This window comes from Rhamphochromis sp. 'chilingali' (assembly GCF_963969265.1).
Source record: "Rhamphochromis sp. 'chilingali' genome assembly, chromosome: 1".
Taxonomy (NCBI): domain Eukaryota; kingdom Metazoa; phylum Chordata; class Actinopteri; order Cichliformes; family Cichlidae; genus Rhamphochromis; species Rhamphochromis sp. 'chilingali'.
The window spans coordinates 69,333,610-69,361,184 of record NC_137929.1 but is presented as its reverse complement, the minus strand read 5'-3'; the positions used below and the strand labels follow the sequence as shown (position 1 = coordinate 69,361,184).

General features: G+C 41.0%; 1 protein-coding gene across 2 annotated transcripts; it reads left to right on the top strand.

Annotated features, from left to right (window-relative positions):
- Nucleotides 1-57: 57 nt before the first annotated feature.
- On the top strand, nt 58-26,633 carry LOC308395950 (NACHT, LRR and PYD domains-containing protein 3-like). Of its 2 annotated transcripts, none has more exons than XM_080881011.1 (12): nt 58-105; nt 727-858; nt 943-1,062; nt 5,415-5,534; nt 9,563-9,641; nt 9,776-9,977; nt 10,131-11,925; nt 13,540-13,713; nt 13,961-14,134; nt 15,371-15,544; nt 24,835-24,881; nt 25,006-26,633. In XM_080881011.1, exons 2-12 carry the CDS (start codon nt 770-772, stop codon nt 25,545-25,547), a joined length of 3,516 nt encoding a protein of 1,171 aa, XP_080737137.1. In that variant the 5' UTR covers nt 58-105; nt 727-769; the 3' UTR covers nt 25,548-26,633. The 2 variants fall into 2 exon arrangements, with proteins under 2 accessions (XP_080737137.1, XP_080737138.1); XM_080881012.1 differs by lacking the exon at nt 58-105 and adding an exon at nt 114-142.
- The last annotated feature ends 942 nt before the right edge of the window (nt 26,634-27,575 follow it).

Here is a 27,575-nt window from a genome sequence, read left to right as displayed (position 1 = left end):
ACAAACCGTCAGCGTTACATTAGTGACAGAGTGCTCTTATTGTGAAAATCTGCCTCCGCTCAGGTGAAGCCCTGGCTTTCCAGGAAGCAGATGAACTATAATGAAGTAAGTGGAGCTTGTTGTTGGTGTGTGTGAAGAAACTGTAAGTTTGCTTAGTCCACAGAGGACGCAGCATCCGTGATAACGTTATAGGCCTTTACCTCCTTTACTGTCACAGTAATTAACGATTAATTAATCACCTGCCAGAGCTCTAACGCTAAGCTAGCCACACGGCATGCTAACGCTAACGCTAATACACAAGTTAAAAATGTGTTTGAGCACTTCGTGAATGAGAGCAGCAGCAGCACAGAGCTAGTTGATGGTCATATGGTTACAGAGAGAGCAGCAGACTTTGTAAATGATTATTTACTCACATTTACATTCATTTTACTGTCAAATACACGCAGTAACTTTAAACAGCTGTTGTTATCAAGTGAAAATAGCAAAGATGTCAGGACTGGGCTGAGTCCCAGTGTTTCATCATCCTAGTGACACTTCAGACAGTCAAAACTCACCAGAGCTTCTCATTATCATCAGGACAGATTTAGGTCATCATCCATCAAATGTTGACACATAGTGGGTTTGTCATTCTCTCGGCTGACACTGAGATGAAGCAGGAAAGAAGCAGCTGATATTTGGACAGCACACGGTTGATGTGCACATGAATGATTTGTGTTTCCTCTGCAGGTGAAGGTAGAAAGTGTGTGTGAGCTGATGTGAATTGAGCAGCATGGATCAGTGTGAGGACAGAGAGGAGGGAGTCCCTCCCTCTAAAAGCACTCTGTGTGGGGAACATGAGAGCCAGACCAAAGCTCAGAGGTGAGATGACCATCTCTAACTGTCCATGACTCTTCTCCATGTCACAGCTCAGCACTCACATCACTGCTCCATCATTATTCACAGGAATAAACGAGGAACAAAACGTAAATATGAACCTAAATCCGGCTGTGTGTCCTTGAAGAGTGATTTGTCTGCAGATCGTCCCATTAATTTTAAAGTCCAGCCTGTGTCTGCTGCAGAGAGGTGAGCTGTTGGTAACATGAACTCTTTGATTTAACTGCTTGATGTTTTTGGATACAATTTGCAGTGCAAATATGTCATTCCCTCAATCCCATTTAAACTCTCTTAAAAACAATCTTTTGGTTTCTAAACAACTGAAAATCCACTTCAGCAAACAGGAAGTGATGCTTGTGCTCATGTTTTCTTCCATCAGTTATGTTGTGCTGTATGTTGTAGGAAGGTAGAGGAGGTAACACTAAGTTTGCTGCACAGATTTCACTTTCACTCATAAAACTCATCCATCCATCCATCTATCCATCTTCTTCCGCTTATCTGGGGCTGGGTCTCGGGGGCAGCAGCCTATGCAGAGAAGCCCAGACCTCCCTCTCCCCAGTCCCCCGGACAAAGTACTTACTACTATCTTTACTATCATCACAGTAGTAAGTTTGTAGTAAGTAGTAAGTTTCACAGAAGGAAATTTATGTTTTTCTTAATGAAAACTAACATCTCTACCTTGTCAGGTTTGAGCCTGTTTCTGTTCTCATCAAGGACACTTGCAACGACACTAAAATATCTCTCACTGTCCACAGAGCTACAGGGGGCACTGAGATACTGGGTTTCAGCATCAGCCATAGAGGGAAACTGATTAAAATGTTCTTTCCAGTACTGAAGTGGGTCGCTTTTCTTAGAGGTGTTTTTTTCTGAGAGGTAGGTCTGCACTTGAGGTTCTGCTGATGTGGTACTCATGGACCATCTCTGTGACTGCCTCTCTTGCAAGATTTCCTCAAAGGCAACGTCCAGGCTGCTACGTGCTTCACGATGTGGTGCCTTGCTCACTGGCTCATTTTCCTCTGGCACTGCACTGACAGCCCTCTTCCCCTCTGTCTTTGCCACCTCCTGGATAAGTTGTTCCTTTGCAAGCAACAGGTTGGCTGACTTTGTGAAAAAGCTAGAAACAGATAAAAGTAACACACAATTCAAAACTATAAGACAAGAGGCGCCACATAGTGCAGGTCTTCAGTTAGGCAACTGCCTACGCACATACTTTTAATAAACAATTTAAAAAAAATCCAACTTTAGAACTAAATTACCCAAAACTAAATTAAAAAGGAAGTAAAAAATAAATTGGCTTAATACTGGTGTCTGTTGATGACTTTACTTTATATAAACATGCTGTACAAAAGGTACATTTTAATTTCACTATACTTGCCCATCGTTGTATCTGGTATCTAGAAAAGTGGCTCAGTTCAACATCAGCATAGGGCTTCTCCACAGCCTCCAGCAGAGTCCTCTTAATTGTTTTTATTCCCTGGTCATCACCATCCTCCCGAGACAGAACACATCTGAGGACTCATGAGTGAATGGATGACTTAATGAATGCACTTAATGAGGTATTATGGTTTGTTTCAAACAATATAAGTAAGAAATAAAAATACCAATTACCTGTTATGGCGGGGATCACATCAGCTGCAGTTACAGTCTCCCTGCTCACGTCCCTGGTCAGCTCTTCAAAGGGGGAGAGCACATCAGCAGTCTTATCCATCAGCTCCCACTGGTGAGCTGTCACTGTTGCTGGTAGAGTGTGCTCAGCTGCAAAGACATTAAGAGCACGTTTTTGTTGCAGTACGCTCCGCAGCATGTAGAGGCTGCTGTTCCATCGTGTCTGCACATAAGAGAACATGATTCGCTTTATTTTTGTGCAAAGCAGGTAATGTATTAGTGGCTTACTAAATCAAGTGTATGGGAAATAATAATAAAATAGAAATACATTAAAGAATGTTTCGAGAGGACTGTCACCTGTACATCTTGCTGTAGGCACTTGATATCCATATTTAGGTCCATCTGTATGTCTTCTAGTCGAGAGTAGGCCTACAATCTTCCTTGCATTGGCCAGGGTCTCTGTCACGCTGCGCTAAGACAACAGGCCCTCATGCACACAGAGTTGACAGGAATGGGCGACACAGCCCACACTCGGAATCCCTCATAGCTTTCTTCATATTTTCCGCATTGTCACGCAAAATTACATGGACCCGTTGCTTGTCAATTCCCCAGTTGTTCATCTTTTCAATCGATTGCTGGATGCGCTCTGCGGTGTGCGATCTGCGAAATTCTTGGACATGTAGGGTCGCACGGCGAAAAAAAAACTTGAGTCAATCCATTGCGCGGTAAGGCTTAGTAGAGACATGTGAGATGTCTATGGTGAACGAAACACGGGGCACATCTGATAACAGGACAAGTAGTTTGTCAGAAATTAGTCAGAAAGTTTGTCAGAGCTTTCTCTGTGAAGTAATGGTGAGACGGCATTTCAAATAGAGGTTCTACATACTCCATAACTATAAGAATTCCAGGGTTTTCTACAAAGGCAGATGGCAGGTTACTCATTGCGGTCATTTGTGCTATCTTGGCTGTGATGTCCTGTGCCTTCACGCTGTCACCGGGCATTTTTTTTTCTCCTCTTCAACCTCTCCTGCAGTTTGAGCGGACTCGTCTTCAGCTGGGTTGCCTGGGTAAATTGGCTGTATTGTGTCGGGTGTTTGTTTTTGATGTGCCGTATCAGGTTTGTTGTGTTACATACATACATAGATACATATAGCTGAGTCCTGATCGGAAGGTAACGTCAGATTCCGATCGAGTCTGAAACCACGTGATCAGGCCCGATTTCCGATCACGTGATCGGATCTATACATCTCTAATTACAGTGGGATGCAAAAGTTTGGGCAACCTTGTTAATAGTCATTATTTTCCTGTATAAATCGTTGGTTGTTACAATAAAAAATGTCAGTTAAATATATCATATGGGAGACACACACAGTGATATCTGAGAAGTGAAATGAAGTTTATTGGATTTACAGAAAGTGTGCAATAACTGTTTAAACAAAATCAGGCAGGTGCATAAATTTGGGCACCACAAAAAAGAAATGAAATCAATATTTAGTAGATCCGCCTTTTGCAGAAATTACAGCCTCTAAACGCTTCCTGTAGGTTCCAATGAGAGTCTGGATTGTGGTTGAAGGTATTTTGGATCATTCCTCTTTAAAAAAAAAAGTTCATTCAGGTTTGATGGCTTCTGAGCATGGACAGCTCTCTTTAACTCACACCACAGATTTTCAATAATATTCAGGTCTGGGGACTGAGATGGCCGTTCCAGAACGTTGTACTTGTTAAGGCATTCACACAGCCCCACAGCATGATAGAACCACCACCATATTTTACTGTAGGTAGCAGGTGTTTTTCTTGGACTGCTGTGTTCTTTTTCCTCCATGACATAGCGCTCCTTGTTATGCCCAAATAACTCAATTGTAGTTTCATCACTCCACAGCACTTTATTCCAGAATGAAGCTGGCTTATCCAAATGTGCTTTAGCAAACCTCAAGTGTCTCTGTTTGTGCTGTGGGCGGAGCAAAGGCTTCCTCTGCATCACTCTCGCATACAGCATCTCCTTGTGTAAAGTGCGCCGAATGGTTGAACGATGCACAGTGACTCCATCTGCTGCAAGATCATATTGTAGGTCTTTGGTGCTGGTCTGTGGGTCGACTCTGACTGTTCTCACTATTCGTCTGTCTATCCGAGATTTTTCTTGGTCTGACACTTCGAGCCTTAACTTGAACTGAGCCTGTGGACTTCCATTTTCTCAATATGTTCCTAACTGGAAACAGACAGCTTAAATCTCTGAGACAGCTTTCTGTGTCCTTCCCCTAAACCATGATGGTGAACAATCTTTGTCTTCAGGTCATTTGAGAGTTGTTTTGAGGCCCCGATGTTGCTACTCTTCAGAGAAAACTAAAAGAGGAGGGAAACTTACAATGAACCCCCTTAAATACTCTTTCTCATTATTGTATTCACCTGTGTATGTAGGTCAGGGGTCACTGAGCTTACCGAGCCAATTTAAGTTCCAATAATCAGTTCTAAAGGTTTTGGAATCAATAAAATGACAACAGTGCCCAAATTTATGCACCTGCCTGATTTTGTTTAAACAATTATTGCACTTTCTGTAAATCCAATAAACTTCATTTCACTTCTCAGATATCACTGTGTGTGTCTCCTATATGATATATTTAACTGACATTTTTTATTGTAACAACCAACGATTTTTACAGGAAAATAATGACTATTAACAAGGTTGCCCAAACTTTTGCATCCCACTGTAATATAGTTTCATACTGAAGTTGGACTTTGCAGTGAGCTGACATGATATGACATGATCATACTCACAGCTGTTCCTATTATTATATCCTGTTTCAAACATGAGAGTATTTCTTGCTTTTTTTGTTTTTATTATTGAAAGGTCTTAAATTTCAGAGTCAGCAACTAAGATCAGGTTTTCCTTGAATCCCCGATGTGGATCGCTCACTGAGTGTTTGTGGTTTACCTCTCAGAATGACTGAAGTCCACAACAAGATGATGATCGAGGAAGAGGAAGTCAGGTCAAGATTCCCATCTGTGAGGAGTGACTGGTCCAAAGATAGCAATCCAAACTTCAGTAATGAACCAGTGAGGTAAGAGAACCGTTATGAGCTGTTTTAATTTAATTTAATTTAATTCAATTCAATTCAATTTTATTTATATAGCACCAAATCACAACAACAGTCGCCTCAAGGCGCTTTATACTGTACAGTAGATACAGAAAAAAGCCCAACAATCATATGACCCCCTATGAGCAAGCACTTTGGTGACAGTGGGAAGGAAAAACTCCCTTGTAACAGGAAGAAACCTCCAGAACCAGGCTCAGGGAGGGGCGGGGCCATCTGCTGCGACCATTTGGGGTGAGAGAAGGAAGACAGGATAAAGACATGCTGTGGAATTCAATTCAATTCAATTTTATTTATTATAAATTGTAATTTGTAATTTACAATTACATTGTAAATTACATTACAGTTACATTGTGTATCACAATTGTAATGTAAAGTGTTTGTAGTTTGTAAAGCTCTGTCAGTAGCGTTTTTTGATACGGGCGACATGGGCGGTTGCCCGGGGCGGCATTGTGGTGGGGGGCGGCATCACGGGCATCGGCAAAAAAATAAAAAAATTGCTCGTACTCATGCTGCCCCAACATCAGCCAGCCATATTGGGAATGGCATAGGCACCGATCGGCTTTCTATCGCCCATTTGCTGGGAGTAAGGGCGCCCTGCATTTGCGAGGTGCGTCTGCTGCTTGCGGCACAGGGAGGAGAGGGCGGGGCGGCGGGGGATTCTCTGGCTGGCTGGAGCAGCGTCTAATAACCAACTTGCAAGATAAAACAAAATAAAACAAACCAACAAACATGAAAACACAAGACATTATAATACAGACTTATAATTTGCACTGTTGTTTTTTGGAAATTCTGTACGCTAAAAGTGAGCGCGAGAGCCCTCGGTGCGCCTGCTCACTGCTGAAGTCAAAGTAAACTTTGTTGTCATCTCCGCTACTTACAGTCCAGCATATAGAGAGACGAGACGACGAGGCTCCTGTTACAGCAGTGCAAGTAAACAAACAATAAATATAAGAAGAGTAATGTAGAATATATATACTGGAAGTGCTGGGTATACAAGTCTGGCCTAAGTCAATTCAATTCAATTTTATTTATATAGCGCCAAATCACAACAAAAGTCGCCTCAAGGCGCTTCATAGATGCAGAGAAAAACCCAACAATCATATGACCCTCTATGAGCAAGCACTTAGGCGACAGTGGGAAGGAAAAACTCCCTTTTAACAGGAAGAAACCTCCAGCAGAACCAGGCTCAGGGAGGGGCGGGGCCATGTGCTGTGACCGGTTGGGGTGAGAGAAGGAAGACAGGATAAAGACATGCTGTGGATAAGAGACAGAGGTTAATAACAGATATGATTCAATGCAGAGAGGTCTATTAATACATAGTGAGTGAGAAAGGTGACTGGAAAGGAAAAACTCAATGCATCATGGGAATCCCCCGGCAGCCTACGTCTATTGCAGCATAACTAAGGGAGGATTCAGGGTCACCTGGTCCAGCCCTAACTATATGCTTTAGCAAAAAGGAAAGTTTGAAGCCTAATCTTAAAAGTAGAGATAGTGTCTGTCTCCCGAATCCAAACTGGAAGCTGGTTCCACAGAAGAGGGGCCTGAAAACTGAAGGCTCTGCCTCCCATTCTACTTTTAAATACTCTAGGAACAACAAGTAGGCCTGCAGAGCGAGAGCGAAGTGCTCTAATAGGGTGATATGGTACTACAAGGTCATTAAGATAAGATGAGCCTGATTATTTGAGACCTTGTATGTGAGGAGCAGGATTTTGAATTCAATTCTGGATTTAACAGGAAGCCAATGAAGGGAAGCCAAAACAGGAGAAATCTGCTCTCTCTTTCTAGTCCCTGTCAGGACTCTTGCTGCAGCGTTTTGGATTAGTTGAAGGCTTTTCAGTGAGTTTTTTGGACATCCTGATAATAATGAATTACAGTCGTCCAGCCTGGAAGTAATAAATGCATGAACTAGTTTTTCAGCGTCACTCTGAGACAGGATATTTCTAATGTTAGAGATGTTGCGCAAATGGAAGAACGCAGTCTTACATATTTGTTTAATATGTGCGTTGAACGACATGTCCTGGTCAAAAATGACTCCAAGGTTCCTCACAGCGTTACTGGAGGCCAAGGTAATGCCATCCAGAGTAAGAATCTGGTTAGATACCATATTTCTAGGCTTTTCAGGGCCGAGTACAATAACCTCAGTTTTATCTGAATTAAGAAGCAGAAAGTTAGCGGCCATCCAGGTCTTTATGTCTTTAAGACATTCCTGCAGTTTAACTAATTGGTGTGTGTTATCTGGCTTCATGGACAGATAGAGCTGGGTGTCATCTGCATAGCAGTGAAAATGTATGCTATGTCTTCTAATGATGCTGCCTAAGGGAAGCATGTATAATGTAAACAGAATTGGTCCTAGCACTGAACCCTGTGGAACTCCATAATTAACCTCAGTGTGTGAAGAGGACTCTCCATTTACATGCACAAACTGGAGTCTATTAGATAGATATGATACAAACCACTGCAGCACAGTACCTGTAATACCTACAGCATGTTCTAATCGCTCTAATAGGATATTATGGTCGACAGTATCGAACGCTGCACTGAGGTCTAGCAGGACAAGCACAGAGATGAGTCCACTGTCAGAGGCCATAAGAAGATCATTTGTAACCTTCACTAAAGCTGTTTCTGTGCTGGTTTGGAGGAAGTAATTATTGAAGTTAACTCCGATAGATCGATTGGAGAAAAAGAGTCTAACTTAACATCAACGGTACTAAAAGTAGCTGTAGATAATATTACATCTGTGGGATGATTATTGGTAATTTTTTCTGTAATGATTAAAATTTTATTTGTGAAGAAGTTCATGAAGTTATTACTAGTTAACGTTAAAGGTATGGTTGGCTCAATAGAGCTCTGACTGTTTGTCAGCCTGGCTACAGAGCTGAAGAGAAACCTGGGGTTGTTCTTATTTTCTTCAATCAGTGATGAATAGTAAGATGTTCTGGCTTTGCGGTGGGCTTTCTTATAAAGCAGCAAACTATTTCTCCAGGCTAAATGATGATCTTCTAAATTTGTGACACGCCATTTCCTCTCCAGCTTACGAGTCATCTGCTTTAGGCTACGTGTTTGAGAATTATACCACGGAGTCAGGTACTTCTGATTAGAGGCCTTAGTTTTCACAGGAGCTACAGTATCCAGAGTCGTACGTAGTGAGGAGGTGAAATTATTAACAAGATAATCGACCTCTGTTGGGGTAGCGTTCAGATAGCTGCTCTGCTCTATGTTAGTACAGGTCATTGAAGATGATAACAGTGGGTGGATTATATTCTTAAACTTAGTTACATCACTTTCAGACAGACATCTACTTTGATAAAGTCTACTCTCCACCGCTGTGTAATCAATTATTGTAAATGTAAATGTTATCAGGAAATGATCAGACAGGAGAGGGTTTTCAGGAAACACTGTTAAATGTTCAGTTTCTATGCCATATGTTAAAACAAGATCTAGAGTTTCCTGCCTGTGGCCATCTCCCTGTACAACGCATCCACTTAACACACTGGTTACTGCTACAAGTACACGTTTCTTTTCCAGCTATTTATTAATAAGTGACTTATGTGTGTGTGTGTGTGTGTGTGTGTGTGTGTGTGTATATATATATATATATATATATATATATATATATATATATATATATATATATATATATATATATATATATATATATATATATATATATATAGATAGATAGATAGATAGATAGATAGATAGATAGATAGATATATGGAGAGCCGGAGGTGTGGCGCCTGATCTGGCATCCCACACCTCCCCGCCGGATCAGATTGGAAGGAAGCTCTACCTGGCTGCTGCATCCCAGAAAAGGGAAAAAAGAGCAGAGGGGAGAAGAGCGGAGCATTTTTACAGTCCTCTGTTAGGTTTCTCTACCAAGAGGTTAACTGCACAGCCCTCAAGAGGACCTGAGACAGCTGTATCAGTTAAACTGGGTAAAAGTACTGCTAGGTCGTTATCCTGTGAACTAATTCTTCGTGATTCCTCCACAGAGCAGACCAGGAGAGCTCAGATGTTCCCAGTGGTCAGTCTGCTGAGCAGCATCAAACACAGCTGGTCTCCATATTTATGGTCTGTACATGTAAAACAACTACTTTTACATCTATTGTGTTCACAATCATCTCCATGCTGCTCTTTGTAGAGATCTGATGTTTGGCTCCATGATTTCAGTCTGATTGGCTCATTCATAAAGTATTCTGTTCCAGCTGCTGGAGAACAACATCATCACTTTTGTGAAGGACGAGCTGAAGAAGATCCAGAAGGTTCTGAGTCCAGATTACCCAGAATGCTTTGAGAGTCAGAGGGAGGATGAGCGGAAGCAGAGCAGCAGAGAAGCATTTGTGAAGATAACACTGGACTTTCTGAGAAGAATGAAGCAGGAGGAGCTAGCTGAATGTCTGCAGAGCAGTGAGAGGATTTTTTAAAATTTAAGCTGCTGGATGAATCAAACATTTAGTAATGTTTTAAGAGATGGACCAACATGTATTCAGTCAGTTATTGGGGACATTTTCTAAAACATGAACTGATTGTTGACAATGTCTTTTTACTATTATTATTCAGAGCTTCAAGCTGCAGTTTGTCATCGTAACCTTAAATCTGCACTGAGGAAGAAGTTCCAGTGTGTGTTTGAGGGGATCGCTAAAGCAGGAAACCCAACCCTTCTGAATCAGATCTACACAGAGCTCTACATCACAGAGGGAGGGACTGCAGAGGTCAATGATGAACATGAGGTCAGACAGATTGAAACAGCATCCAGGAAAACCGACAGATCAGAAACAACAATCAGACAAGAAGACATCTTTAAATCCTCACCTGGAAGAGATGAACCAATCAGAACAGTGCTGACAAGGGGAGTGGCTGGCATTGGGAAAACAGTCTTAACACAGAAATACACCCTGGACTGGGCTGAAGACAAAGCCAACCAGGACATCCAGTTCGTATTTCCATTCACTTTCAGAGAGCTGAATGTGCTGAAAGAGGAAAAGTTCAGCTTGGTGGGACTTGTTCATCACTTCTTTACTGAAACCAAAGAAGCAGGAATCTGCAGCTTTGAAGACTTCCAGGTTGTGTTCATCTTTGATGGTCTGGATGAGTGTCGACTTCCTTTGGACTTCCACAAAACTACAATCCTAACTGACCCTAGAAAGTCCACCTCAGTGGATGTGCTGCTGATAAACCTCATCAGGGGGAAACTGCTTCCCTCTGCTCGCCTCTGGATAACCACACGACCTGCAGCAGCCAATCAGATCCCTCCTGACTGTGTTGACATGGTGACAGAGGTCAGAGGGTTCACTGACCCACAGAAGGAGGAGTACTTCAGGAAGAGATTCAGAGATGAGGAGCAGGCCAGCAGGATCATCTCCCACATCAAGACATCACGAAGCCTCCACATCATGTGCCACATCCCAGTCTTCTGCTGGATCACTGCTACAGTTCTGGAGGATGTGCTGGAAACCAGAGAGGAAGGACAGCTGCCCAAGACCCTGACTGAGATGTACATCCACTTCCTCGTGGTTCAGGTCAAAGTGAAGAAGATCAAATATGATGGAGGAGCTGAGACAGATCCACACTGGAGTCCAGAGAGCAGGAAGATGATTGAGTCTCTGGGAAAACTGGCTTTTGATCAGCTGCAGGAAGGAAACCTGATCTTCTATGAATCAGACCTGTCAGAGTGTGGCATCGATATCAGAGCAGCCTCGGTGTACTCAGGAGTGTTCACACAGATCTTTAAAGAGGAGAGAGGACTGTACCAGGACAAGGTGTTCTGCTTCATCCATCTGAGTGTTCAGGAGTTTCTGGCTGCTCTCCATGTCCATCTGACCTTCAGCAACTCTGGACTCAATCTCCTGGAAGAACAACAGACAGCCTCCCAGAAGTCTGAAACAGGAGAATCTGCAGAGAAGTTCTACCAGAGTGCTGTGGACAAGGCCTTACAGAGTCCAAATGGACACCTGGACTTGTTCCTCCGCTTCCTCCTGGGTCTTTCACTGCAGACCAGTCAGACTCTCCTACCAGGTCTGCTGACACGGATAGGAAGTAGCTCACAGACCAATCAGGAAACAGTTCAGTACATCAAGAATAAGCTCAGTGAGAATCTATATGCAGAGAAAAGCATCAATCTGTTCCACTGTCTGAATGAACTGAATGATCGTTCTCTAGTGGAGGAGATCCAACAGTCCCTGAGATCAGGAAGTCTCTCCACAGATAAACTGTCTCCTGCTCAGTGGTCAGCTCTGGTCTTCATCTTACTGTCATCAGAAAAAGATCTAGATGTGTTTGACCTGAAGAAATACTCTGCTTCAGAGGAGGCTCTTCTGAGGCTGCTGCCAGTGGTCAAAGCCTCCAACAAAGCCATGTAAGCAAATATATACTTATTCCTTTACTTTTAAAATGTTTATTATTGGTGGGTGGAACCAAAGATCTCCAATGTGGACTCATCAGACTAAAGCACAGATTTCCACTGGTCTAATGTCCATTCGTTGTGTTTCTTGGTCCAAACAAATATCCGTTTTTTAGACCATTCATTTCAGTCGAGGCTCCCCAGTATATCTCTGACCTGTTGAAACCTCATGCTTCATCCCGAGCACTTAGGTCGTCAGGTCAGAGGTTACTTGGTGGTCCCACGTACTAGGTTTAAAACACGTGGGGATCGGGTTTTTCAGGCACTGATACTTGCACAGTTTAACATGAGGTTTCTAAAACTGAACTAGAGTCAGAAATTTGGCACCAAGAAGAAATAGTAATCAAAGTTACAGTATAATTATCTGATGATGGGGAAGCATCTTGTGATTTTTATTTGTGAAATGTGCTATATAAATAAATTTTACTTACTTACTAATAGGGGTGGGCGATATAAACAATATACGATAGAAACTATATAAATTTGGCCAGCTGTACTATTCCCATGTTGTTGCAGTGTATTAATAACTAACCTCGTATTGTGGATGAATAATCTCAGTTGTTCTCCTGACGTTTGCCCCGTGTATAGCATCCTACTATACGATTGCATTTGTCCCTAACCACCAGAATCCCTCACGTTAACTTTTATTGATTGGAAAAAAAGTTGGTGTTCATCCTCCAGCTTCACTGTGCTAATGTTATGCTAACACAGCTGTGTCGCTAGCACGACACACACGTAGCACAACATTATATACCAGGTAGTCCAACTTCAGTAACCCTACAAATGCCACTGCTGTTTAATTTTCTGTCTTCATTTATGTTGGAAGTGGTAGCAGAGCTGTACGTTTTAATTAGTTTCAAAAATCTCTCAGTCAGAACATGGTATGTCATGTTTAGGTGGAAACTAGCGGGCTAACTTCCTGTTAACGTCTAACTCCGTTAAATTTAATAAATTTTGTTTTCATGGATGCATGAATGTTAAACTTAATTGTTACACCTGATAAAGCAGCAACGCTGATGATTTTATTAAAGATGAAATAATTTAGACCGTTTTTAACTCTCAGTGTTTGTTTGACTTTGGGACCTGAAACGGACGGAGTTTTGGACCCAGATTGCTCCGCAAAGCTCCTCACTACGGCAGCCGTAATGCTCTGACAATCCATCAAGCAGTGCGGCTTACCAACGTTGTACTAAAACATTTTTAACAGATTTCTGCACGCCAAAATCGGTTCGAGGTCAGTAAGAACAACCAGACTTCATACATAAGGCACACTTGATTTTTGAGAAAATTAAAGGATTTTAAGTGTGCCTTATAGTGTGGAAAATATGTTATACAGAAGAAAAGAATATATCGCGATATATATGTTACCGCACATGCTTCAAATTATATCGCGACATGAATTTTAAGCCATATTGCCCAGCCCTACTTACTAATTAATTGTACTAGTTGCTCAGTTGCTTTTCCGTTTAGAGGTATAATGGTGATTTAATGAGCAATTTTTTCCTGACATTTAGGTTTTTTGTTAACAAGGACATCTCTTGTACTGATTTTTGTTTCTTTTCTCTTTAGACTGAGTGGCTGTTTCCTCTCTAAGAGAAGCTGTGAAGCTTTGTCCTCAATTCTCAGCTCCCAGTCCTGTAGTCTGACAGAGTTAGACCTGAGTAACAACAATCTGCAGGATTCAGGAGTGAAGCTTCTTAATGCTGCTCTGCAGAGTCCACATTGTACACTAGAAAGTCTGAGGTCAGATTAGTGAATATTTTATTTATTTATGTTGAATTATTTTAGCTGAAAAGTAAAGATCTTTTTTTTGTAGCTTAGCATTTTTAATATTCCTTAGTAACAGTAACCTGCCACATTTCTGTTTAAAATAAGGCAAAATTTTCAACCATTTCTGAAATATTAAATGTTGCCAGTAGTAACTGCTGATTGCATCATCAATTGTTATAAAGTCAGTGTTTGTTTGTTTTTTTGTTTTTTTTTTTGTCAGACTGAATTGCTGTAACCTCTCAGGGAAAAGCTGTGAAGCTCTTTCATTAGTTCTAAGCTGCCCGTCCTCCTGTCTAAGAGAGCTGGACCTGAGTGACAATGACCTTCAGGATTCAGGAGCCAAATATATTTCTGCAGAACTGCAGAGTTTGCATTGTACTCTGAAAACTCTGAGGTCAGTGTTTAGTCCTTTTCACTCCATATAATTTGTAATTTGTATCATATTCTTACTTAAAAAGCTAAGTCTTATACAATTTTAGACTCTGAATTGCTGTTTATAAATATTTTTGTGAAAGTTTGTAAAAATTAGTCTTGGAGGTTTTTTTTTCCAGATTATGTCCTTTAATGAGCATACTAAAGATTAATATAGTACTAACTTCCTGTGATTAGTATTATTACAATTTAAAACATCTTAGCCTATAATAGCCTTGGAAAAACCTGAATCACACACTTACTATTTTTAATAATAATAATGATTACTTTATTTATGCCCGTGGGGAAATTCCTCCGATCATGGAGCCGCCACTCTACCTACTGAGCTATCCCTACCCCTGACTGATATATTGCATTATTTGCAGGTTGTCCTAAAAGTTCCATGAAAAGCTTTAAGCTGATCCAAATTGCTGCAGTGAGAGTACTAAACTGGTGATGGCCAGAGGGGCCGATGGCGCGATATGGCAGCCTCGCTTCTGTCAGTCTGCCCCAGGGCAGCTGTGGCTACAACTGTAGCTTGCCTCCACCAGTGTGTGAATGTGAGAGTGAATGAATAGTGGTATTGTAAAGCGCTTTGGGTGCCTAGAAAAGCGCTATATAAATCCAATTCATTATTATTATTATTATTAAAAGGGGCTAAATGGAGAGAACATATTTCTCCCATATTAGCTTGTCTCCATATATCCATATGTCCTCATATCTGATACTCCTACATTACCCTATTGCGGCACTTCACTGTCAGACAGCTGGTTGACCTCTGGTTCCTTGAGTTTCTGAAAGTAAAATGGGAGGTGCTCCCTTCAGCTATCAACCTCCTCCCTGGTGAAACCATCTCACAGTTTTGAATGAAAAGATAGACATTCTCTCTACTTATAAGATTAGACAGAAGACATTGGTTTATGATAAAGCAAGTGAGGGAAAAGTCAACCCTCCCTAACCCTGGAGGTCTTTTCCTGGGAAAAATGAGTTCCTCCTTCCAGCTGTAGCCAAGTACTGCTCAGTAGAATGAGTGTGATTGTTCATATATGTTCTGTGATATTGTAGGGTTTCCTGCTGTACAACTTGAGACAACTGTTGTTGCTTTATAATGCTTACTCAGTTGGAATGAATAAGGGTCATTTTATCTGGAAAAAATGAAACCCAAGACCAACCTTCACTGAAGTGTTCATTGATTGATGTTTGTTTTGTGTGTCTGCAGTCTGTCAGGCTGTCTGATCACAGAGGAAGGTTGTACTTCTCTGGCCTCAGCTCTGAGCTCCAACCCCTCCCACCTGAGAGAGCTGGACCTCAGCTACAATTATCCAGGAGACTCAATAGTGAAACTGCTGGCAGCTGGTCTGAAGGATCCACAGTGGAAACTGGACACTCTCAGGTATGGAGAGAATGTCTGATAGAGGAAGAAGAGGTGGAAACATTTCCCATGTCCTTCTCTTATTTCCTGTTTGTTTCGTGCAGATGTGAAATGAACAATCATTTATAATACATTTTATAAATGTAATATATAATACATATATAATAAGTTTTTCCTTTGCACACAACAAAAACACTCTTGTAACTGATCAAGTAGGGATAGTAATGTTGGAGGCCTCCAGCGAGAGCTTCTCCATTAACAAGCTGTATATATCTTAGTATATTTAACAGTGCAGTACTATGGTTCTTTCCAGTTACCCCGATTCAGGTTAGACTAATTTCTGTATAGATAGGCGGAGGACATATTTATCCTAGCTCAGTACAAACACTGGAAACAGGATAAATTGTTACACTTTGTTAGATTCTAATATTATTTCATGTCATGTTATACCCCGAATTAAAGATTGTGAATTATTATGTAGTTTTAGTTTGCATTATTCTCCTGAATTAGTAGAAGCTGATAACTATTACATTAGTTAAACTGATTTGCATTACATTAAATTGCTGACTTGTTGTGAATGAATGATATTGTTTTATGATGCATTATACTGCTGAGTTATAAGAAATACTGTTCGCAGAAAGTTATTGTCTAATTTGTCTGAGTAGAAGAGAACAGAGTGTGCTGGAGTTTTCTGCCCCATCTCAGCAGGAGCAGATAAACGGGGAGCCAAGGTCGTAGCTTAGGCGCTGTGTGAGAGAAAGCATGTGAATGTTTAGGTTTTATGATAAGGTGGAGGCACCAGAGGCTATAAAAGTTTGAGCAATGCTCCACCATTTTGAGATTTTGAGGCTGTCTGCATCAGTGTCCATCTCCCACGCGTGTGATCATTAAAATCATCGTTTGACTCAACCCGACCGGACCAGTGTTGTTATTGTGGGTTTTTCCTCTGGTGTCCATCCCCAATATTTTTGAACCTTAACAGCTTGGGGGCTCGTCCTGTGGTATTGGGGTGGAATTTAAAAGTGGACGGTCCGAGGTTGTCGAACGGACAGGCACGAGCCAGTGGTCTGATGTGAGTGGACAAAAGCCGGCTTATCTAAAGGTAAGGCACTACCTGTTGAATTATTTCCAGGTAGTGCCTTACTATTTGAATTATTTCCAAAGTGTGCCAAATTGGATATGACTAAATTAAAGTTTTTTTGGGTTGTATGGAAGCCCCAAACGCAATTTCATTGTTCTTGACAATGACAATAAATAAATAAATACTAAATACTAATACTCACTGAAATTACTGGTAGAGTGTCTGTTTTGATTTTGATGAGAATCACCGTGTGTTATGCAGTTAAAGTTGCTTAAGAGTATTTAATGAAGTTGAAGAAATATGAACGTAATAATGTTGGGTTTGAGTCCCTGGATATTGAGTTAAAGGCTCAGGTAGTTTGGTAGGGAATTGGCTATGTGTTGTTATAGAAATTAGGTCAGAAACTGTTCCCAGAAGTAACAGATACTGTTTAATTGATTACAAAAAAGTTAACTTTCTTCGGTCGGACCCGTTATGATAAATTTGTCAAAATCGGTTAGGTGAAAATTATTATAGGACGGCACTGGAAGTTGCTAAGAAGCGCATAGCCCGGAGGTTACGCTCCCTCCTGGCCGTGGACGCGCGGCTTTGACCTGTCGTCGAACAGGGATAGTTCAGTTTGGCTTAGCTGTGGGGTACAGGGCATCTCGAGATTAAGCTAGGAGTTACCGAGTCTCCTCATCGTTGAAAACGGTGTCATGTGCTTGTTTGGACAAAGTTAAATTGAGTTAGGGACTTTAGAATTTAGGCCAGAGACTGTGGAAACAGATACTGGGATAAAAGAGATAAAAACCACTGAACAAAAAAATTCGGTATAAACTGACAACTACAGGGAGATGTCAACTAAAACTAATTCCACAAATTAAGGATTACAGACTTCAGACTTGTGAAGGGACGGTAGTAGAGGTACTGAGCAACAGCCTGTATAGTTCCTCTTGCCTGTTTCTGGAAGCTTCTGACAAAGAAACCAGCCAGTGCTTGTGACCAGTTGGAACTGGATGTGAGGGTGCAGAAAGTGTTGCTGCCTTCTGGAAAGTGTGTCTAACGACCTGATGAAGAAAGTGAAGAAAACATCAAAGACTGAGCAGAAGAAACTGGCAGAGGAAGTTTTTCACAAGTTATCTGTGTACAGGAAACATGATTTAAGCCAAGGTTAGATTTAGTTGTACATAGGCTTGATGTTGCTGTTGAAGCATCTGGCAATAGGAATATGGTTAGGTAGGGAAGCTCTCACTGTAATAAACCTTTAGAATCCTCGCAAAAAAAACTACAAGTTCACTGTTTTAAAAACATCAAAATGCCTCAAGAGTAAGAAGATAATGCTGTGTGGACACTTAAGTGCTCACATTGTACTCTGGGGAGGACAAAGAACAGATGGAAATGGTGAGGTGATTGGGCAGCTTATAGATAAGAAGGAATTAGTCAGTCTGAATGAACAGGGACTCTGGTCACTGTCAGCTTAGGGAAAGAGTCTTTACTGGATTTAAAATCAGGATCAAGAAACACAGCAGGTTTAATATTTAGTATTTACTGTTATATTCCCATAGATCATCGTGATGTTGTTTATTGTGTTGCTCTTTTTTTTCTGCTTGTTTTCTCTTTTTTCTTTCTCAACAGGTGATCCAGGTGATTGATATATGCATTTTTTGTCTGCTTATTTTGTTGGTTTTTGTTTTTTACCCTTTATCCCCGTCCCTCTTCCCCACTGTTTTTCTTTCCCTCTTTCTTTCTCCCCTTTCTTTTCCCCAGTAATTCTGATGGCAAAAGAGCCAAACGGGACGGGCCAAAAAACCCCCAAAAAGACAGAGCACAGCAGGAATTTAGAGCTGTGAAGTTTACCAGGAAGCAATAGTGGCAATTGATCACAATCCCATTACTTGTAAAATAGGACTTACAGCTGATTAAGAAAGAGTGAGGGGAAAAGAAAGGTAGAAGTTTGATGAGGCTTAGCGGTGAATATTTAAGTCTAACATTAAGCATGGGTTAGATAATGTTAGGATGGAGGAGGACAGAGATGATATCCATGAAAGCTGACTAAGCACAGAATAAATGCAGTTCAGGAACCTGCTCCAATGAGTAGCTAAAGAGTACAGAGGATGATGGTGCCATAGTGAGATCAAGAACGTAACACAGCAGTACTGGACAGAAACAGCTTTCAGGCAGCTTAAAAGAAGCACAATATAAAAAGCTCAGTAGTAGAGAGGAAACCGTTAGGAAAACTAAAAGTACATACTTGCAAGTACTTGCTACAGTACTTTAGGAAGAACTACACCAATTCAGAATGCATGGAGTACAGTTAAGAACATATATGGAGTCGGGAAACAACAACACTATCCAGTATTAGTAGATCAAGGAGCTACAGGAAGTAAGCAGCTACAGGAAAAAGCAGAGATCCTGGTTAAAGAATTTTATCAGTAATTGAAGTGATGAAGAGACATGTGAGGAAAAAAATGAAGGAATAAGATTGAAATGTTGAACCAGGAAAATCCTGGAGAAGAGGATTGTTCTAATAATCAGTTTTCAGTGTGTAAATTAAATGCATGAAAATGACTTCCCCTGAGAAGGATCAGGTGTGTTAGAGGATGGATTGAATGCTCTGCTGCTCTTTTACAATAAAATATGGCAGGAAGCTGGAAAGAAGCTCTAATAATTCCAATTGTGAAACCAAGGAAAGACCTCACTAAGGCTACATTTACACTGCAGGTCTTAATGCTCAATTCCGATTTTTTGATCAATTCCGATTTTTTGATCAAATCCGATTTTTTTGTCTGCTTGTTCACACTACAAATAAAATGCGACAGCAAACGTGCTCTAGTGTGAACGCTCAAAGCGGCCCGCATTCCCAAAAGAAGACGTGACACACAACGCGCTCTGTTTAGACCCAGAGCAAACAATATTGTTTGACTGATGGCCCTTAATATAAAGACTTCGGACTTCACGTCTCCCAATTTTTGCTTTAAGTTATTTTGTTATTTATATAATAATGTAGATAACCTAATAATGATCCTTATTGCTGTTTTAGAGGAGCGGTGCTTCAAAGGATAGTTACAGATTTCTGTCAGAATCTGCAGATTATGCAGTACAAATTAACGTTTCTCCAACGTTGTCTTCCCAGCAGTTTCACCGGATGGCCAGAAAGCGTTCGCGATGTCTTATCGGGCGCTTCTCCGGCGCTGATAATTGGTGTCTGTCTTGTGTCAGTGACGTAAAAGACGGCTTTAATGCGACTTGACCATTCAAACAGCAGTCGCTTTCTGAAACATCGGATATGTATCGGATTCAGTACCACATACGAAAGTGACCCAGATCGGATTTGAAAATATCGGATTTGTCCCGTTCACACGGTCATACCATGATCGGATATGGGTCGCATAGGGTCAAAAAAATCGGATTTGATGCGCTTTCGCCTGCAGTGTGAACGTAGCCTAAGACCACAGGTTATAGGCCTGTAACTCTAATTTCTTATCTAGGGAAAGTCATGGAAAGAATGGCAGTGGACAGACTGATGTATGTGACTGAAAGAAGGCACCTGAAAGAAGTGTTTTCACCTTTTCAGGAGGGGGAGGAACACCATGGACCGAGCAGTCTGCTTAGAATCAGAGATAAGGAAAGCTCAGGGGAATAATGGATTAGTGGGGGCAGTTTTTGGATATAGGATGTAGACTACAGACCTTAAGAGTGGAGAAGTCTGTTTTTTAGAGGAGACATGTCAGATACACCTGTGTAGACTTGGACAGGTAAATGCATTAGGAGATAAGGTGTTGCTTTTATTAGCCAGCTTAAATGATGGAAAATGAATGAGTTGTTCCTGGTTAATATTTTGTGTTTGCAAACAGTATCACATACCCAGGCCTAATCTGTACATACATCCAAAATATACTGATTTTATTGGAGGATAATCCACTAACATGTTTTAATGCACAAGTTCATGTGATTTCTGTGCCCGACTACTGCCGGACTTTGTCTGTGGCTTGCTGCTGATAATAAAAAGTTAAATTTAATGCAATTCAATTTTATTTATACAATGCTAAATCACAACAACAGTCACCTCAAGGTACTTTATACTGTAAGGTAGACCATAAAATGATCAGAATCAGGATACTTTATTAATCCCTAACGTAATTATGTGGCTCCAATTGCTCCAAGACAACAATAGTAACAGACTGAGCTAATTAAATAAAAGAATTTATTACAAAACACTTACAAAATATAAGAAATGGCTCTAATATGTAAACATTTTTGACATTTGATAAATAAAGTGGAAACATAAAGTATAACCTGATAACATCTGTGGACAGGTACTGAGAACTTGTGCTGATCAGCTGAGTGGGATTTTTCACTATATCTTCTCACTTTCTTTAGAGCTACAGACAGTACCTAAGATTTGGAAACATGCTGTCATTGTTCCTGTTGCTAAGGGCAGTTCTCCTAAGGCACTGAATGATTTTAGGCCTGTGGCTCTGACTTCTTTAGTGATGAAGACATTTGAGAAGATAATTAAGAAGGAGATTTTAATGCAGGTTGAACACCATCTTGACCCCTTCCAGTTTGCTTATAGAGCAGGGAGAGGTGTGGAGGACGCTGCTGTCACACTCCTGCATCTCTTGTATAAGCATCTTGAGGCCCCCCACACCCATGCAAGATTATTATTTGCTGACTTTTCATCTGCATTTAATACAATTCAACCCCTCTTACTTGCTGACAGGCTTTACAATCATTTCAAGCTTGACACTAGTCTGGTCGGCTGGGTGACAGATTTTCTGACTAATAGGTCACAATGTGTGAGGGTGAATCGTGTCTTTTCTGATGTGCTCTCCTCCTCTACTGGATCACCCCAGGGTTGCTGCCTCTCCCCCCTTCTGTTCATTCTGTACACAAATGAGTGTCGCAGCAATCTCACAAACAGACACATCCTGAAGTTTGCTGACGACACAGTAATCGTCAGTCTTCTAGTGGGGGACGAGTCAGGCCATGGACAGGTTGTAGATGATTTTGTGAATTGGTGTGATGAGTCCTTCCTCTCACTTAACGTGTCAAAAACTAAAGACATGATTATAGATTTTAGGAAGTCCTCTTATAGCTCATCACCCACTATCATTAAAACTGCCGATATTGGGATCGTTGAGAGTTATAAATATCTAGGTGTGGTACTTGACCATAAACTGTGTTTTGAATCTCATGCTGATGCCACTACTAAAAAAGTTCAACAAAGACTGTTCTTTTTAAGGAAAATGAGATCTTTTAATGTCTCATCTGAGATGTTGTCTTTGTTTTATAGAAGTTTTATCGAATCTGTGATGTCTTTTTGTATCGCTGCCTGGTTTGGTAACCTGACAGTGAAGAATAAGAATCGGTTGGGACTTCTGGTAAAAACCGCTAGCAAAATTTCAGGCCGCTGGCAAGATGGACTTTTGGCCATTTACAATAGAAATGTGCTTAGAAAGGCTCATTCTATTATTAATTGTGTGAACCATCCACTTCACAGTGAGTTTGAGTTGTTGCCTTCCGGCCGCCGTTTTAGAGTACCTCCGAGGAGGACTAAAAGACTCCAGGTCTCTTTTATCCCTACTGCGTCTTGTCTCCTTAATGGCAAATAATTATCCTTGAATTTTCTATCATTATTATTGTTATTATTGTTTTATAGTATTGTTCTGTTGTTCTTATCCTCCTGCTGCTAAACTAATTTCCCCTTGTGGGACAATAAAGAAAAATTGAATTGAATTGAATTGAATAATCTTATGTAAAACATTAGGAGCTATATATAGGCGGTGCAAAATTTTGTTCTGGGTTTCTAGCAGGGGGTTGCAAGTGAAAGTAGACCTAAGTATATTAATGGCTGCTTTCCAATCCTCCTCTGTGTATTGATTATTAAGATCTTCCCATTTTTGAATAACACGACTGTACAGCTACTATGAGCATACAGTAATGAGTAAAAAGTAGAAATAAAATGAGTTTGGTCCTTTATCATTTCTTTTTGTTGCAGACAACTAAACTCCACAGTGGAGATGGTTGTTTTGTTTTTGTTTTTACCTGTCCTGTCTGGCACTGGAACTTGAAGGGACAACAGTATTAGCATTAGCGGTTAATGCTAAATCACATCAAAGTACCATTAGCTGCTAATGGCAGCTTACTTAGCATTAGCTAGTTACACTTTTCTAACACAAGGGAAAAGGGTATTAGTGTTAGCTATTCACATTGTTAAAAAGGAAGGAAAAACAATATTAGCATCAGTGGATAATGTTAATTCATTTCAAATTTGCATTAGCTGCTAACGGCGGCCTACTTAGCATTAGCTGCTGACATTGTTAATAAGCAAGGGAAAACGGTATTAGACGACTAATACTAATTCACCTCAAATTGACATTAGCCGCTAACAGCAGCCTACTTAGCATTAGCTGCTAAGATTGTTAGAAAGCAAGGGGAAAAGCTGTCTGAAGGTTCTCAGTCATCCAGGTCATCGTAGTCTAAGGAGTTTGGAAAGAAAAGCGTCTGGACTTCTTTAGGTTGCTTGAAAGGGAAGGTATTATCATTAGCTGTTTTTTCACCTTAAATTAGCATTAGCTGCTAATGGCAGCCTACTTAGCATTAGCTGCTCACATTGTTATAAAGAGAGGAAAAAAGGGGGTATAAAGGTCGTGTCCAAATTCATGGGCTGCATCCTCCTGAGGCCGCATTTGTAGACCGATTACGTCACAGCGACGCGCCGAAGGCTGTCCAAATTCGTAGACTCCTCCGAATGCAGCCGACAAATGCGTCCTCCTTTTCCCCGAATTTGAAGGATGGGTCGGGTGTATCCTTCATGGCCTACCATATCCCAGAATTCATAGCACGGCCCAGCCAAACTCCAGTTTCCAACAATGGCGGCCGCTACTAAGTTTTAAAATTACTCATACTAATCTTTCTGGGTCACAACATAAACTTTTAACATATTTTCAGGCGAGAAAGTAGCTGTGTAAACATCAAATATCTGCTCGTTTTATCAAGATATCGCATATTTGCAAAAGTGCTTCGACGTTTTCGGAGACGTCTACCCACCAGCTCGATAGCTAGCCGGGAGCTCGAGGGTTACTGATGCGGCCGAGAACGGCACAACTCCCGGCACATCATTTTCAGATCACCGCGGACTTTCGCTGCTCGGGTTAAACGTAATATATAAGTCACTTAGACAACCTAAAAATGTTATTGTTGGGCTTTTTTCAGTGTTTTGTTTGTTCGTGAGTAAATCGGTTTGGCTGAGATTAAAGTTATTAGATTAGATTAGATAAAATAAAACTTTATTAATCCCCCGGGTGGGTTCCTCCTTGGTTTTTACACAGCTGACTAAACGTGAAACAGAAAACTGATTAAACAGAAGTATGAGACAGTTGAGAATTTACGCCAGTGTCCTGTTATAGTTTAGATAGCAAGGATTAGACGGCTGAGTTTATTAAACTCCACCGAGACAGCGGTGACGCTAATCAGAAGGCTAGACCGTCCAATTTCACGGCCGTTTACTTCCGGCCTACCCGATCTTCTGAGGACCCGGCCCACGTAGACCGCGAAGGCCGGGTCCTCAGGAGAATGCAGCCCATTAATTTGGACACGACCAAACATTAGCTGCTAATGCTTATTCACCTCAAATTAGCTTTAGCCACTAATGACAGACTACTTATCGTTAGCTACTCACATTCATATAAAGCAAGGAAAACTGTCTTGTCATTAGTTACTAATGCTAATTCACCTCAAATTAGCAATAGAAGCTAACAACGCTAATCAGAGCTGTTAACCCTGCTAATCAGATGATAATATTCACATGACTCAACTCCTTAACTGTTATTGGTTGTGTCAGACGAGCTGTTCAGTTACCATGGTTGCGTGAGCTCTGCTTTATGTTGTCGGTGTGTACAGTACTGTATAGATGCACAGTAACAACAATGACACCAAAAGGGAAAAAAAACAGCTGGCAGCAAAGGCAGGGAGGTGTCCTTTCCAGCTTAACAGAAGAGGAATATAAAGATAGTGAAGGTGACAGTGTGAATCAGTCATATTTCATTTAATACAGGGTGTACTGACAGATCCAGGATCAGTCCAGTCATCAGCAGTTTGATCCACATATGGATTGAAGTGTATTTGTGAAAATGTTGGACTGTTCCTTTATCAGTGTCTAACAGTATGTGTATGAGAGCCATGTAATGTCCATGTGTGCATGCTGAAAGAGACTGTGCTGGTCTGACCCCCCTTCTCATTTCAGGGTGGAGCCTGCTGGAGTCCGATGGTTGAGACCAGGTCTGAGGAAGTGTAAGTGTGTTTTTATTGGGATTCCTTCACATCTCTGATGTGAGGAGTCATCATCAAAGTGTCAATCAATAAACAGATGATGGATCAATAACTGCAGCTGGATTGTGTTTGTTCTCTCCATCAGATTCCTGTCAACTCACAATCGACACAAACACAGTTCACACAAAGCTCAGACTGTTTGACAACAACAGGAAGGTGGCACGTGTGGAGGAGATTCAGTCATATCCTGATCATCCAGACAGATTTGATGTTTATCCTCAGTTTCTGTGTAGAAATGGTCTGACTGGTCGCTGTTACTGGGAAGTCGAGTGGAGAGGAAACATTTATATATCAGTGAGTTACAGACAAATCGGAAGAAAAGGAAACAGTGAAGACTGTTTGTTTGGACACAATGATCAGTCCTGGAGTTTGCACTGCGCTGGTGATGGTCCTCGTTGTGTCTGGCAAAATAAAAGATACACATCCATCTCCTCCTTCTCCTCCTCCTCCTCCTCCTCTGTCTCTAACAGAGCAGCAGTGTATGTGGACTGTCCTGCTGGCACTCTGTCCTTCTACAGAGTCTCCTCTGACACTCTGATCCACCTCCACACCTTCAACACCACATTCACTCAAACTCTTTATCCTGGATTTAGGTTCAATCCTGGTTCCTCAGTGACACTGTGCTGAGTTGAGTGTAAAGAGTGTTGTTCTGTTAGAGAAACACTCTGACTGTTGAACAGGTAGTTCAGTCTGTACATGTCTGTCTCTTTCAGTCAGAAACGCATTTTCAGATTCATGGATATAATCAGTTGATGTTTTAAACTGTTCTAAATGATATTATGATGTCAGTAGACTCCGGAGAATACACAGTCCTAGTCTTGTTAGACCTTACCTCAGCCTTTGATACAGTCAACCATCCTGATAAACAGACTGAGAGACCTGGTTGGGATGTCTGGCTCTGTTCTAGACTGGTTTTCATCTTATATATCTGAAAGGAGTTTTAGTGTGTCTGCAAACCAGATCATGTCGGAACCTACAGAGTTGTTGTGTGGAGTTCCTCAGGGCTCTGTGCTGGGACCTATTCTGTTTTTAATATACATTCTTCCTTTAAGTCAGATAATACAGCAGTTTCCTGAAGTATCATCATCTTTTTGCTGACGATATTCAGCTATATTATTCGTTTAAGCCTGCTGAAGCTCATAAGCTCTCCAATCTGATTGACTGTTTAACCAACATTAAACAAAAACATGAAAGGGCTAGCCCGCCTACAGGTTGTTCAAAACTCTGCAGCGAGGCTACTGACCCGCTCGAACAAGGGTGCTCATATGACCCCTGTTTTAAAGTCGCTGCACTGGCTACCAATCAGATTCAGGTTCCATTTTAAAATTCTACTTTTAACTTTTAGAGCATTACAGAGACAGGCACCCCCCTACATTGCTGATCTGATTCATACACACACCTCCACTCGTAACCCGAGGTCAGCAAACCAAAACCTTTTCGTGGTCCCCCACACTCGTTTTAAAACCCGAGGGGACCGATCTTTCCAAGCTGTTGCACCCAGATTGTGGAATGCACTTCCCCTATTTCTACGGGGTTTGGACTCAGTGGAGACCTTCAAAAAGCAGCTAAAGACATTTTTATTTCAAAAAGCTTTTAATTAGACCAGGGTTTTCATGGTGTATTTTATGACTGTATTATGTTTTTACCTTGTAAAGCACTTTGTGACATATGTCTGTGAAAGGTGCTAAATAAATAAAGTTTACTTACTTACTTACTAAATGATTCCTTGTAAACTTCTTCCTCTTCAGTCCTTTAAAGATGTAAACTCCCATTATTCCAGGATCCACATGTTGTTTTTCTGTCTTTTTCCACTCAGCGCTTCACAGTGAATACCAGTATGTTGTGTTTCTCTGAAGCTCAGTTCTCAACCAGCTCCTCTGCATTTTCATCCCATTAAGAAAGAGAAATCAAACATTTGGATTCATTTTAATGAGCTCAGACTTGTTTCCATCATGGCTGAATAAGTGGACATCCAATAGTAGAATAGAATAGAATAGAATTCAACTTTATTGTCATTGCACATGCACAGGTACAGGGCAACGAAATGCAGTTTGCATCCATCCAGAAGTGCTTTAGTGATATAGATATATTACAATATATATTAGCAATAATATAGATATGTGAGTATATTACAGAAATGGGTCTATTATGGTATGTTATAATGTACACGGTATGAAGTATGTTGTGAATATTCTATAACTATAAGTATGTACAGGCTGTAGTGAGTACAAGCTATGTACAGGATATGAACAGGATATAAATATGAAAAACTATACAGAATATGAAATAAATAACTTTACAGAAATCTGAGATATACAGCTATACAGAAATGGGAACTATGCAAGTTGTAAACAGTTGTAGGATTAAAGATTATCGAATGTACAGAATGATTATTTACACAGAGCTATACAGTAGTGCAGTTAAGATAAGTGAGGGTGTAGATAGTTTCTACAGAGGCTATATAAAGTGCTAGTGGTTGTGAGTGGTGGTTCAGTCCATGTTATTATTGTGTTTGAGGGTACAGTTGTCCATTGTGGGGGTGTGTATGTTCAGTCCATGAGTTTAACGTGGGTCAGATGTCAGGAGGCAGAGTTCAGGAGTCTGACAGCTGTGGGGAAGAAGCTGTTCCGGTACCTGGTGGTCTTAGTCCGGAGG

What these genes read in the sequence shown, in the direction of transcription:
- LOC308395950 (XM_080881011.1), top strand. Translation starts at nt 770, where the DNA reads ATGGATCAGTGTGAGGACAGAGAGGAGGGAGTCCCTCCCTCTAAAAGC. An exon ending in AGCTGAATGTCTGCAGAGCA is followed by an intron (nt 9,978 to 10,130) that starts GTGAGAGGATTT and finishes ATTATTATTCAG; the next exon opens with AGCTTCAAGCTGCAGTTTGT. An exon ending in TGGAAACTGGACACTCTCAG is followed by an intron (nt 15,545 to 24,834) that starts GTATGGAGAGAA and finishes TTCTCATTTCAG; the next exon opens with GGTGGAGCCTGCTGGAGTCC.